Genomic DNA, 15,196 nt, shown 5'->3' on the forward strand with positions numbered 1-15,196 from the left:
TGGCACAACAGATCTTTGTGACACCTCGAGGATAATAAGTCAAACAAAGATGAACCCATCACTGAAACAGCTTGTTTACTAGAAGTCATTAAAGTGCTCTTTTCTCTGGTCACAGCTGCAGATGTCCTCCACTGTCAGCTGGGACAAGGACATAAATCTCTTTTACTCTGATTGTTAACACCGGTACGCTTACTGGAGAGGTTGGTAGGAAAACAATATGAAGGTCTGAGTGTGAGTGTTCTTATTAGCCACCCGTCCTCATCATGGATCGTCCAAAACAAATGTGAGAAAGTGTGTTGAGTTTGTCTTAAGAACACATTAGACTCTCATGAACTTCTGCAGATGGTTTTGGTTGTATTTTTGTCTCATTTAAAGCCTGCAGACTCAAACAGTGGATCTCTCTGAAGGCAAGGTAAAGTGCTGAAAACATCAACCCTGTCTTCATTTTGATAGTCTATAGCTTCTGGGACCTGAGCTCACTGAAGTCCCCAAGTATGAGGTACTTTCCAATTTGACAAGTACCATATACAAAAGATGACAAACTATCCTTTCAGTCAGAGAGTTGAGGCCGAAAGAAGCTAGTGAAGAGCAGCTGAACTCTGTGCACTTCAGCATGTCCACTCACTCACTGTGAAAGCTCAAACAGTTGCCTGCTCCGTTAATACCTCGGCTCAGCAGGACTCAATAGAGACATTGTGCTGTGCAGCTAGCAAGATAAATCTGTTTAATGTCCAGCTCAACTGATTTAGACTTTTGTGTTCTGACAAACGGCTCCTTTAAGGTCATGTGTGAAAGATGATGTGGACACTCAGGAAGAGTTTGAAGTGACCCATTAGTGACCAATACTTCAAGAGTAAAACCTTTTCGTGGGTTTTACCTGAAACCTGTGACTGACACCGTCTGTCAGGCCTTTAAACTTAACCTCTGCAGAAAATGGTGCCATATCCCACTGGAATGTGTCTCACCGAGGTCCAGAAGCCTCCATTGTGTATCCATAAGCCGATCATGCCTGTCATCAGAGGAAGTCCACTCCTGGATAGCGACAATGGAAAGAGCTGTGGAGTGGTAGAAGCAGGCCTTTAATGCTTGGTTAGTCCAAGAGGCTCAGTGAGCATTAGCTTCAAACATAAACTCAGGTGAGATCAGGGAGGACGTAAAGACAGACTCTCTGTCAGGACTCAGAGTGGAGACTGATTGATCCTTGCTGATGAGGGAGTTAGTGACCAGGGATAATGCCAGGTTAGGGACTAAAAGGTACGGGTGTGCGATACCACAGATTTTGGTTTTGATCCGATACCAAGTAATACAGGGCCGGAATCGCCGATATCGATACTGATACTTTCTATTATTAAAAGTACAAGATAAGATAAGATACTCCTTTGTTCGTCCCACAACGGGGACATTCATGGAGTTACAGCAACAAACAAGAAGGTGTACAGTACAAGAATTTCAACAAGAATATATATAGGAAAGAAATGTCCATCAGAGACGACAGCTTGGCCATGATTCTCCTGTCAGCCACCACCTCCACAGAGTCCAGGACTGAGCTGGCCTTCTTCACCAGTTAGTTCAGTCTTGCTCTCCTGTATCCTGTCTGCCCACAGCAGGTGAAATCCTTCCAATGTGGCATTCCTGTCCGGTGTTAGCTCTGTTAGCATGATGCTACTCTGGTGCTGGGTTAGCTCGTCCACCTTATCGTAGATAGATCTTACATTCCCCATTTTTAGCTTGCAGCTCAGTACCAGCACGTCATCCTTGCCTCCTTCTCCTCAGCTCGCAGGGAGCATCGGGCCTAGCATCGTTTAGCATCGACATGCTATGGGATGCTAACAGCTGATCTTGTATGTAAACAATGTTACCATGGTTACAAGCAGGATCTCCGGACACACACAGGAACAAAAACAGTTAAAACACCACTGCAAACGTAGCCAGTTTGGTGTCCATGGCCAACAAATGAGTCATTAAAAGTCATGACAGGCTCCAAATACAAAGAGAACTAAACAGATATGAAAAAAAGAACAACAAAGAGAGAGCTGCTGCAACAAGCGGCCACTCGAGCGGCGCTAAGAAACAGAATGCATGTATTTTATGTACTTTGATGTATTACATGCGTGTTAAAACACAGGACAGTTTTTAAAGGTAAACAACAAATACTCTGCCTGAAGTATTTCCCTCCTCCTCCCTTCTTTTCTCTTGAAACTCTGAGTTCTCTTTGACGTGGATTTTTGTATGTTTTAACAACTTGGTGGTGTTGCCACAGTAGCTGACAGCCTTCCTACACACGTCGCAGTTCGCTTCATTTTCAGTGACAGCTGTCAAATAGCTCCAAAAGATGCTCCTCTTACTTTCAGCCTTCACGGCATGCAATGCATGTCTGATTGGCACCGTTAGTCAGGGTGCGCGCTTTGTTGCACTGCGCGTGTGTGATGCATTTGTTCGTTGTTTGAGCACACAGGACAGCAGCAGTGGAGAAGCAAAGAGTTCATGCACTAAGTGTGTTCAAGAGAACAGAACGTTGTTTGCACAGAAAGCTCTACTCTTTGATGAAATGGATAAAACCTAAAAGAGAGAAACTGAAACTGGTATCGATCCTATTGACGCTAGAATCGATCTTCAAAAACGAGGCCCAGTATCTGCAGGATCGATATTTTGGGATCGATACGCCCACCCGTACTAAAAGGTACAAAATCTCTTAAATTAGTCTCATAAAGACTTTGAGGGAGGCAGAACTAAAGACTAAAAAGAAGCCTTGTCTATTTCTCAAGTTCAATCACTGATCGGGCAAAACGTCTTCAAAAGCAAGCTATCTCTGAGGGATGAGAGCAGCTCTGAGACATGTCAGGCTCTTGCATGTTTTTTCTTCCTCAGTCTTTTGTGTTTTAGGGAACTGAAGGGATGGGGGGTAAAGTGGGGCGTAAGATCGACAGGCGGATTGGTGCAGCGTCAGCAGCTTTTCAGGCGTTGTACCGGACCGTTGTGATGAAGAGTAGTGATGGGCAAATTAAGCTTCATGAACCAGTTGTTGTATTTTCTGACTCCTCTAGATGGCGCTCTTGGTTTAAAATAAAGGCTCAATGAATGGCAATTCAGTGTGCTTTCAACCCCTTTGTTGAACAGAGAGCACCATCTAGAGGAGTCAAAAAATACAACTACTGGTTCATGAAGCTTCATTTGCCCATCACTAGTGAAGAGGGAGCTTACGTTCCAAACCCTCACCTGTGGTCATGAGCTGTGGGTCATGAACGAAAAGATAAGATCGGGCTCAGCCTTAGAGAGAGGGTCAGGAGCTCGGAGTAGAGCTGCTGCTCCCTCGCATCGAAAGGAGTCAGTTGAGGTGGTTCGGGCATCTGATAAGGATGCCTCCCGGACGCCTCCCTTTAGAGGTGTTCCGTGCACGTCCAACTGGGAGAAGGCCCCTGGGTCGCCTGGATGGATCGCCTGGATGGATGGCCTGGATGGATGGCCTGGATGGATGGCCTGGATGGACGGATGGACTGGATGGATGGCCTGGATGGATGGCTGGATGGATGGATGGTCTGGATGGATGGCCTGGATGGCCTGGATGGATGGATGGATGGATGGATGGATGGATGGATGGATGGATGGATGGATGGATAGATGGATGGCCTGGATGGATGGATGGCCTGGATGGATGGCCTGGATGGATGGATGGATGTCCTGGATGGATGGCCTGGATGGATGGATGGATGGATGGATGGATGGATGGATGGATGGATGGATGGATGGATGGATGGATGGATGGATGGATGGCCAGCCTGGATGGATGGATAGATGGATGGCCTGGATGGATGGATGGCCTGGATGGATGGATGGCCAGCCTGGATGGATGGATAGATGGATGGCCTGGATGGATGGATGGCCTGGATGGCCTGGATGGATGGATGGATGGATGGATGGATGGATGGATGGATGGATGGATGGATGGATGGATGGATGGCCTGGATGGATGGATGGATGGATGGATGGATGGATGGATGGATGGATGGATGGATGGACGGATGGATGGCCTGGATGGATGGCCTGGATGGATGGATGGATGGCCTGGATGGATGGCCTGGATGGATGGATGGATGGATGGATGGATGGATGGATGGATGGATGGATGGATGGATGGATGGATGGATGGATGGATGGAACTGAAGATGTGATCTACAGCTAATTCATGTGTATCCTATGATGGATGGATGGATGGAACTGAAGATGTGATCTACAGCTAATTCATGTGTATCCTGTGTTGTGTATATTAACAGCAAGGAAACAAGGACATCACTGATCCCTGGTCAAAAAGAAGTTTGAGCAGGAGGCTGTCACATCTGTTTAAAGGCCCTGAATGATGCATGTTCTCTGTTAAAAGTCTGCCCACCCTAACTTTCACCGGCTTTAGTCACGCTCTGTTTGTAGCGCCTGAACTCATCTGTTTTAAGTAAACTCCTCGTCAAGAGACGTCTGCAGAGTCCTTACAGTGCTGTGGATTTCATGCTTTCTCCCTAGACGCTCCAGCAACAATAACAAGAACCCAGTGACATTATATCCAACAAACTCATCTTCCGTCACAGGAACCTTTTAGTTCCAGGTGAAGTAGTTCCCGGGGCTAAAAGACCCCTGAACTAATAAAGAACTTCTTCTTAAGATACATCAACGAGTGCTAGTGGTCATCTATGAGCCGAGTCACTCAGTCACAATACTGGAGGTGTGAATTATATTCTCAAGCATCTTGTTCTGTTACACTCAGAGATACCAACCCATCACACTCCGACACAGTGAGTGCTCCACCCTCACAAAGCTGCACTCCCCATTGTTCCCTCATAAACATGTGTGCATTTTATTAATACTGTGGGTGCGATGGATATAAATAAACCATTTGTCTGATACCTTTCCTGACCCCGCTGCCTGCTCCTGCAGCAACAGACCACACCACCTGTGTTTGAGTCTGTTTACTGGTCACTCTGTTTGCCGTGTTTCCAGCCTGAGAGCCGCCGAGGGACAGGGAGCCTCTTTTATTAGAACTGAACCCCGCACAGAAAACAGATTAATGGTGGAAAAAACAACAACCACGCCTGACATACTGTTTTATTGAATGCTGTGAATAAAGATCCAAAAGGGATGACGACGACGCATCCCGTACGTACGTCCATCATCGTCTGCTTTTCTTCTGGCTCTCTGCTTTGGAACATTTTCATCAGCAGGACCGGGGAGAGCAGAGCAGATCAGGCAGGCAGCTGTCTCTGCTGTCAGTCAGTGTTTTATGGAGGATTAGAGATCCTACAGCTGACGGTCCCTCCAGCTGCCTGGCTGCCACACAGATATCAGCCCCCTTTAATAGATCTGGACAGGGAGGGGTGATTATCCAGTATTAAGTCCTCCTTCACTGAGCTGAAATTAAAGCTAACCTAAAACAGTGGCACCATATATCTCACCAGATACTGTTACATACCTCTCAGTTTCAGAACAATGGGCCTCATTCACTAATAAATGTGCAGAAATGTTCTTACTCTGCGCATAAAATAAGTGCGTACGCAAAATCACCGTCGGATTCATGACACGTGTGTACCAGCAAATTTTGTTCTCACCACCTTGTGTATATCAGTGAATCAGAATCCTTCTAAATTGACAGGCGCGGGCCCGCAACCTACAAAGCCCTTAAAAATCAGGCACCCTCGTATCTTTAAGAGCTCATAGTGCCCTATTACCCCTCTAGAACTCTACGCTCCCAACATGCAGGCTTGCTAGTTGTACCTAAAATCTCTAAAAGTAGTATGGGAGGTAGAACCTTCAGTTATCAGGCCCCTCTGCTTTGGAATCATCTACCAGTCAGGGTCCGGGAGGCAGACACCCTCTCCACTTTTAAGAGTAGGTTTCAAACTTTCCTTTTTGATAAAGCTTATAGTTAGAGCTGGCTCAGGCTTGGACCAGCTTTTGTTATGCTGCTATAGGCCTTGACTGCCGGGGGAACTGGCGCAATAGCTATGTGTGACGTCACGGATACATCCATATTTTTTACAGTCTATGGTCAGAACCCATAGTTCATGACCATAGGTGAGGGTTGAAACCATAGACTGTATAAAATATGGACGTAGTATCCGTGACGTCACCCATCTGTTCCTGAGAGCTGTTTTGAAGCCAATCGATGGCGGCAGCCATATTGGAAATGCGGAACTCATCCAGGCAGAGTGTGACGTAGTGTGAGCCTCCTAGCCAACAGCTATGTGTTCCCGACCGGGAGTCATGTCAGTCATGTCCTTATTTGGGCAGAACTCGTAATCTTAATATCTTCTGAACCGTCACGTTAGAAAAAAATCCACCCCCGTACAGTGTGTGCCGATAGAGAGATTAGCTTCGTAGGGCCAAGCTGTTTTTTTTTAGCTAGCTTACTTATAATATTGAACCGTCTGCAGAAACTGTAGCCTAGCTTGCGTTCCATTTCTCCCTGCAGTTTCTCATTACAGGGGATGAGCTGAGCGGCATCCGTTGTGGCCCCTACAATTACTAGTGATTTATAACTCATACAACCCCACTTCAAAAACACTGAAATACCCCCATATAACAAAGCTAAGGGAAAGATTAACATTTCAGTTATATTGAAATTTTGGAAAACTTTATTACTGTAGAAAACTTTAGGGAGTTATTTATTTGTTGAAGTTTTCATTGAATTTAATAAGACATGCTGCTGAGTCTGGGAGCTCCCTGGACTTTATGTTAGAATTTTAAAACAAAGATGTCTATTGTCTAAGATTAAAAAAAAAACTTTAAAGGTATTTAAACAGGGTTAAGTGTTGGAGTTTGTACTATTCAAAATTTTGACCAACATTTTCCCTTTTACTGCAAATGAATATCGGCTTGACTATTAATAATCGGTATCGGTATCGGCCCTGAAAAAAACATATCGGTCTATCTCTAGTATGTGTAACTAAATGAAAAATTTACATGTTTCAAATATTAAATGTAAGATTGTTTGGACCAAACCACTGCAAAAGTCATTACTGAAAGATAATTATTGTTATAGTATGAAGATAATCAATTCAAAATCACTCTTTTGACCCATGTGTGCAAACTTGTTGCAATAACACAAAACCCATTTTTGTTCACAAAATAAGAAAGGAAAAAATGGAAATATTAACCTGTACTCATCAGCAACAAGATACAGCAAAGAAACACTCAGCCATCATTGAACCACTTTTGACCCATGTTGTGTATTAGAAGGGGTGTGCCTGTGTTGTGCATCAAAGGGTTAAGATCTTGGATTTAGGTTTAACATTTCACATTAAGATTTATATCTCCCATTTAGGTTTAACAAATTTATTTTAACTTAAATAATTTGTCACAAATTGACTTTTGAAAGTTCACACTACATTTGTATGACGTTTTGGAGCTGAATGTTGAGAATTGTTGCCGTTATTTTCAGTGTGGGCATCTTTACAGACGCCTCATACTGATGAACTCAACCGTGACAACAAGTAATGGAAGTTCCATATAAATATATTACATAACTTAAATCCTCTCCAACCCACATCGTTTACATCAAGATTAAAGACACATTGAAAAAATGTATTCAGATTTGAGGATTCTTTTATTCAAATTTTATTTAATTAATTTTTTTTATTTACATTCAATGTTTGAATTGATATTTCATGTGATCCTGGGGTGGGGGCTTACCTTTGGGATGGGGCTGTCAGTTTTGTTCCCGGTAACATTCTGTTTCGGTTAAGAACAGTTTAAACTTTAAGGATTTATGCTGCTCCTGTTGGCACTTGTCAAGAAGGGGCGGTGGTTTTCCACCCAATTTCCTGTTGGCCGAAGGGATGCGCATTCTTGTCACTTGGGGTTGGACTAGTTTGTCATATTTTTTGTTTACTGGACGTGGAATAACTTTGGAGTCAAACTTGGGCTTTCTGGAGCTGAGGGGAAGGCCGACCAGACCAAGCGTCTTGGCATGGCACTGTTTGACCCTTTGCATCCCAAAGTGTGGGACCTGGGCGGCGGCGGCGGATTCTTCTCCAGGCTGATGTGTACCTTCAATCATCATCAAGGCCTCACCAAGCTCTTGGTTGTGCATTTTCTCTCTTATGTACCGCTTTCTGATGATAGGTAGCTCAATAGACATCTCCTTAATTACACGCTGGTCCTCTTCATATTTGTTTTGTAATGCAGTATTAGAAGCTGTCAGGGCCTTAACCTTTGCCCTCAGCTGTCTGTTCTCCCACTGCTCCACTGGAATCAACTGTGTCTCCTCAGATGTTTGGAGCTTTGAGTCCTCGTGCTGCAGCTCCTCACACTGCTTCTCCAGGGCATAGATTTCTTTATCTTTATTCTGCAGCAGTCGAGACTGGTCGGCCAGAAGGATGGTCTTAGAAACAAAGTTGACATGTAACTTCTTATTTTTCGTGTGTAAATCAGACTTTGAGTCCGGAAGTTGAATGCAAATTATTGTAGGGTCTTTGAGTATGCAGCCTCTCTCTTGCTCCAGCTGTTTTTTCAGTTCATCATATCTTTTATCCTCTTCCAGAAGTAACTTTTCTATTTCTGCATCAGTTTTTAGACTAGCAGTGATCTGATTTTCCTCCAGATTGCTGTTTGTCTTTGTAAGTTTCTCTACTGTAAGATCCAGGACATTGATCTCCTGCTTGAGCCCTGTCTCCTTCACGTTACTGGTCTGTTCCAGGTGCTTGTAATCTTTTTCCAAAGCACAGCGTGTTTCTTTGATGCGAGTAATCTTTTTCTGGATTTTTCTTTCCTTCTCCTCCCTTTGCTTTTTCGCCTGTGTTTTGTAAACTTCCAAATTTTTCTTGGACCTTTCAGCTGCATCATTTTTCACAATCAGCTGCTTCTCAAGTTGACTGAATTCCCTCTTTGCGTTTTTTAAGTTGTTTTTATTCCTTTCTATGTTTGCAAGCTCACGTCTAAGCTCGGTACTTTCATTTTGAATGGCATTCTTTCTCTCAATTTGTTCATCCAAAAATTGAAGTGTCACCTCCTGGTGTTTTCTTTTTTTCTCCAATTTAGTAATGTAAGCTTCCACATCTTCACCTCTGTATGTCTGGGTTACTTCCATCTTGATCTCCTGTGTGAAATCAAAGACTGTGATATCCAGCTGATGGTTTGGTCCTCTGTATTTGAGCGATGTGTTGCCTCTGGGTTAGTTTGACTCAAGATTCAACAATCTGGCATTATGACATCACACAGCCTTAGTTTTCACGTGACAGAATTTCTGTGGTTGCCACGGTAATTTCTGTGTCGGCACGGTAACGAGCTCCGCCCTACAGAGTAGAGTCACAAGCATAGACTGGTCACAAGACGCTGTGTGTCCTTTGATGTTTACCTCTACGGCGGCTATCTAAATAGCTGATCTTGAAGAGGTTCAAATGTTTTAATGAGAATTGTAAGTTTGTGGACACTTACATTGAAATCTTAATTTTGCAGGGCACTATAAATGTTCCTGAAAAGATGAGCTCAGGCTCTTTCTTTGCTCCATCTGAGCTCAACTTGAGACACAAAAAACTGAGTCTGACTAAAACAAATGGATGAGGTTAGATTGAGACAATTGAGAGAGCTCCCTGATTTCTCCACCTGAGCTCAAAAGGAGTCACAACACCTGAGAAATACCTGAGAATCATTTCAGACTTTGACCAGATCTCCTTTTGAACTGAAAGGGAGACTAAGCTGAGACGTTTTGCAACTTTTTTTTCTGGAGGCAAGAATGAGAAACAGGAGACATAAGCTATAGTCTCATTTTGCTTTCAAACAGATCTCATTGTTGTCCAGGAGACATAAATGAAACACTTTTGAGTTCTCCTCTCTACATTTCTTTCCCTATGGGTAATAACTACCGAAGAAGAAACTTTTCAGAAAAAAGAGGCCTTGGACACAAAACAGTCAAATACTAACTACATATCACCACAGCATACGGATGTGAGAAACATTTGTATGCTGTGTATTTATTTTTTAAAGTTTGACTGCTCCCCCATTCAAATGAATGGGGCAGACAGATTTTTTGACCTATACTGCAGCCAGCCACCAGGGGGCAGACACGCTGCTGAAAGCTTCACCACCAGGGCCGTGTCCGGCTCTCTTGGTCACAAGACGCTGTGTGTCCTTTGACGTTTTCCTCTACGGCGGCTATCTAAATAGCTGATCTTGCAAGTGGTTCAAATGTTTTAATGAGAATTGTAAGTTTGTGGACAATTACATTGAAATCTTAATTTTACAGGGCACTATAAATGTTCCTGAAAAGATGAGCTCAGGCTCTTTCTTTGCTCCATCTGAGCTCAACTTGAGACACAAAAACTGAGTCTGACTAAAACAAATGGATGAGGTTAGATTGAGACAATTGAGAGAGCTCCCTGATTTCTCCACCTGAGCTCAAAAGGAGTCACAACACTTGAGACATACCTGAGAATCATTTCAGACTTTGACCAGATCTCCTTTTGAACTGAAAGGGAGACTAAGCTGAGACGTTTTCTGGAGGCAAGAATGAGAAACAGGAGACATAAGCTATAGTCTCATTTTGCTTTCGAACAGATCTCGTTGTCCAGGAGACATAAATGAAACAAAAGTTTGACTGCGGGGGAGACAGATTTTTTTACCTATACTGCAGCCAGCCACCAGGGGGCAGATACACTGCTGAAAGCCTCACCACCAGGGCCGTGTCCGGCTCTCTTGGTCACAAGACGCTGTGTGTCCTTTGAAGTTTCCCTCTACGGCGGCTGTCAATCAAAGAAAACCAGGAAGTAAAACCCTGTTTTTTAAACTCTATACCCAGAGGAAAATTTTACTGCTCAAGGCTTTCTCTTCTAAGTCTCTGGAGCATAGACTGTATAAAATATGGACGTAGTATCCGTGACGTCACCCATCTGTTCCTGAGAGCTGTTTTGAAGCAAATCGACGGCAGCAGCCATATTGGAAATGTGGAACTCAACCAGGCAGAGTGTGACGTATTTTGAGCCTCCTAGCCAATAGCTATGTGTTCCCGACTGGGAGTCACGTCAGTCATGCCCTTATTTGGGCAAAACTTGTAATCTTAATATCTTCTGAACCGTCACGTTAGAAAAAAATTCACCCCCCGTACAGTATGTGCTGATAGAGAGATTAGCTTCATAGGGCCGAGCTGTTTTTTGAACCAGGCTGTAAACATGTTTATTAATGCTGCAAAGATCGTCTTTTTCACACAGCGTGACGTTACCACACATGTGTGCAGGGAATGAAAAACGGAGGAGGGGTTGAGTTGTATTTTATACAGTCTATGGGATGAACAAGCTCCGAGCTCTGACTCCGTGACAGACCGGATATTGTTGTGACGTAACAAAAACACAGAAGTCTGAAACGGCTCCTTTCACACACATTTACAGAAAGGTGGAGAAATCAGAACAGGGGCAGAATGGATTCTTTTCATTCTCGGGGGGTTTGTAGACAGGGACACATATTTCAGGTAGCGAACCATTAAAAAGTCCATTTTGCATGATATGTCACCTTTAAGTCTTGCTTGTGACAGCAGGAAGTTTTCTCGTTTCATTGTGTGTAAACTGTGTGCATTAGACCCAAGATAACAACAGTACTTGTATGAATTTGATGCCTTTACAAAAACAAAATATTCAATCGTTCATTTTCTTAAATATTTTGTGGTGTAGAACAAGTTATGTATTATTGTTGTGAATAAAAATCTCACATGTAGAAAATAAATGCTGTTCAGTGAAGGAGTGGTTTAGCCGTAGGTTTTGGGAACTCTCCATATCACAATCTCTCGAGGGGCTGACCACCCCTAAAGGTCTGACCCTAAAATCACCCCTGGACGGAGCTAATGCCACACTGAACTCTGCTATTTCACCACACAACTCTGATTTATGACACAAACAACTCCAGAGAGTTTTGAGCAAAGAGTGCACAGTGTATACAGATCATCACGGTGTAAATGCATCCAAGCAACATCCACTGCTGGAGCACTGCTGCTGTTGGGAATAAATACTCTGAAGTAGTCCTTTACTCACACCACATGTCTGTGGTGGAGTGTGTTGTAATGTCACACTTGATCCACACGGGGGCAGTGTTTTTTAATGAATACTTCCAAGGATTGATTTTTGAGGAAGAAGCTTCATCATATGAGAGAGCTGAAGATTGAAAATGGTGTTCTCATGTTCTATCTTCCTGTGATACAAAGACATCAGTTCACAGATGTGCCAAATCTGATCCAGCAGACCCAGTCTCAGGTCTACTACCACAGAAGTGATTTGTTAGACCCCACAGCTTGTTCAGTCCTGACACTATCATAGGTCCAGATCTCTATTCCAGTGTTTTTCAACCTTTTTTGAGCCAAGGCACATTTCATACATTAACAAAATCCTGAGTCACACCAGCAACCAAAAGTGTTACAAAATGACACATTTAGTCTCTGAATATATGAATCTATTTATCTGAGAGAGGGACTTTGACTACTTCTTTAACTGCGTCAGGGCAATGCATCTTATTTACAATAGATTTTGCAGGTAGTGTTAATGTCTCTGCCACAATGTGTGGCTACTAAGTAAGTAGTAAGGTTTGAGAGCTCTCACAGTCACCGTTGTAGTTTTTCTCATAAAAGTTGCCTTTTCCACCTCCCATATTACGCTCTTCATTCAGGTTAGAATTTAGTCCAGGGCCCAGTTTGGAGTTTTCATTTTTCCTTTTTGAATATTTATCCATCACTGTTGTACGCCTATGTCTTATCACATACACCTCTTGCACACATCATTAATTCTACTGTCTTAAATTAACAAGGTCATTAGTGTCCTTTATTGCCACCCAGTGGGTGGGGAGCACAGCTCAGTACCTATTTTATACAGTCTATGGTCACTACATGGATGAGGACTGAATTACTCAGCCAGTCACTACACTGCAGGCACAGACGCACTCCATGGCAAATTATTTGCAGTATATGAATAATACTTTTTTGGACTAATTAAGTGAAATTGATTAAGTTCCACGGCACACCTGACGATCTGTCACGGCACACTAGTGTGCCACGGCACAGTGGTTGAAAATCACTGCTCTATTCTGCTTCATAAGAGTCAAACCTGTACTTCATCTTCAGTGCCTGTAGATGTCAGCAACATGACTGTAATGGTAGCAGGCAGTGCTCCACTGTAACAGTGAATATATCAGTCCTGCTCTTGGAGGTGTTGTTGCCTTTGTCAAATCAAAAACAAATTTTAAAATGTTTGAATTTAATAAGTGTCAACAAGGAAATGTTGTTTTCTTTACAAGAGGAGATCAGGCACAGATTCAAACACAGTCCGGACACTCTTAGGACACTAAAGGCGTTTTTTGACCGGAGGAACTTTACACCTGAACTACTGTACGTGCATTTCGACCGGTGGACCCAGGGTCTAAATTTAGTTCAGGGGTAGATAATCTCCCCCCTAAAAAGCCCCTGCTAGAGGGGAAGTACTTTTCAAAGGTCCCTTGGGCTTTTGGGGGGCAGGGCCTGCAATGCTGAACGTGTCTGATTGGTAGATTAACCGCAGTGTTTGTATCCCTCCCTCCGTCCACAATAACATCACACACATCTGTGATTCACTTGATTTCTCTTTCTTTCATTAGTTTTCATTTGTTCTATCTTTTTTGTATGTGTGTGTACTTTTCAAAAGAAGAAGAAGCTGTGATTCTCTTGATTTAGCAGCTTGTAACAGTAGTCTTCTCTCAGCCCCACCGTGAATGCGTCTCTCCCGGTGTTCCGGTTTTAAAAGTGACCCTGTAAACTGGAGACCTTCAGCTGAACGTGTCAGTGTTTGTGGAGTTTACACAGCTGTTGAAACACAGAGGGAGTTCCTGGGAATGCAAACTAGTTTAGTTTTTATTAAGATTTCAAAATATCCTCGTCAGATATTTAATGATCATCTAAAGACGTTTATGAGGGATGCATCCGGCTGAGAGTCTCCAGTTAACAGGGTCGCAGTTTAAACCAAAACACCGGCCGATCTCTGCCACGGCCTTTTGAGTTCAAAAGGATTTTAAAGCCGTGTTGAAACGTCTTTGCTACTCGCGCTTATCTCCTCTCACTTGTTGATTCAGTGAATCCATCTGTGATGAAATATAGCACCATCTAAAACAGAGCCAGCTGAGTCTCTTCATGCTAACAGGCTAACTGTTGTGTTGCTCATAATGATACCTGCCTGTCCGTCTGCTTCTATGGTGTCATCTGTGATGAATGGCATTCCTCTTTGTTTTACTGCCCTCTACTGGTCTGGTGGTGTAGTTACTGGACTGATTTGTACAATCTACCCGGGACTTCAGTCCGCGGTTGAAGTGCAGACAACAATGGGGGCACAGGAACCTTTTAGTTCAGGGTAAAGTAGTTCTGGGGGCTAAAAGACCCCAGAACTCTTGATTGAAATGCACCTTAACGTAGGAGGATTATATTTTATATTCTGCTTTGGTTTTGTGATACTGAGACATGGATTTGCAGAAACTAAATATTTTAACTAGTTCTCCTTAGTCCTGCATATTAAGGATAGCTGAATTATAAACTGGCTTACACGCTAACCTCAAATACTCGTGGGGTAAGTTTCTTAGCTAAAGTAGTTTTTCAACACACAGGTATTTCTATAACTCAGAGGTCACATAGCTAACTAAGTGGTGAGAAGAATGAATGTTTTGAATGATGTAACTGTAACTTAACCAGGCTGACGAGTCTTTCTGCGTGCTGCCGTGAAGAGAGAGGGGACTATAGGTCAAGTTTATTTCTGCACAGACTACAGGCAGGTTTAAAAACAGAAGCTGACAGGTTAACAGGAAGATCCATTCATCAAGTGTGACAAATACAAAAGAGTCTGTCTACACAGATTCAGATCTTTGCGTTGATAGATAGATAGATAGATAGATAGATAGATAGATAGATAGATAGATAGATAGATAGATAGATAGATAGATAGATAGATAGATAATGGATAATTATGCACTTTTAGCATAATTGATCAACATTTTTCTAAACCAATCACACAAATCTCCAAATTAAAAGATATGCAAATTTACCAAATGACATGCATTTAAATGAACATCAAGCACACAAATCTAGGGCGATGAGAGATATGCAAATCAAACATGAAAACAAGGTAGATATGCAAATCAATAATTCAGAATATTCATATGTCAATCAAGTAAAAATAAAAACTAAAGACAGAGAATGGTAAATATGCAAATCAAGCACACA

The 15,196-nt window shown here is 42.8% G+C and overlaps 1 protein-coding gene across 1 annotated transcript; it reads right to left on the bottom strand.

Moving 5' to 3' along the window:
- Nucleotides 1-5,124: 5,124 nt before the first annotated feature.
- On the bottom strand, nucleotides 5,125-9,320 carry LOC117826894 (cingulin-like). Its single transcript, XM_034703308.1, has 2 exons — nucleotides 7,675-9,320; nucleotides 5,125-5,346 (listed from the first exon to the last, which is right to left on the bottom strand). Exon 1 carries the CDS (start codon nucleotides 9,068-9,070, stop codon nucleotides 7,691-7,693), a length of 1,380 nt encoding a protein of 459 aa, XP_034559199.1. The 5' UTR covers nucleotides 9,071-9,320; the 3' UTR covers nucleotides 5,125-5,346; nucleotides 7,675-7,690.
- Nucleotides 9,321-15,196: the final 5,876 nt, after the last annotated feature.

This window comes from Notolabrus celidotus, chromosome 15 (assembly GCF_009762535.1).
Source record: "Notolabrus celidotus isolate fNotCel1 chromosome 15, fNotCel1.pri, whole genome shotgun sequence".
Taxonomy (NCBI): domain Eukaryota; kingdom Metazoa; phylum Chordata; class Actinopteri; order Labriformes; family Labridae; genus Notolabrus; species Notolabrus celidotus.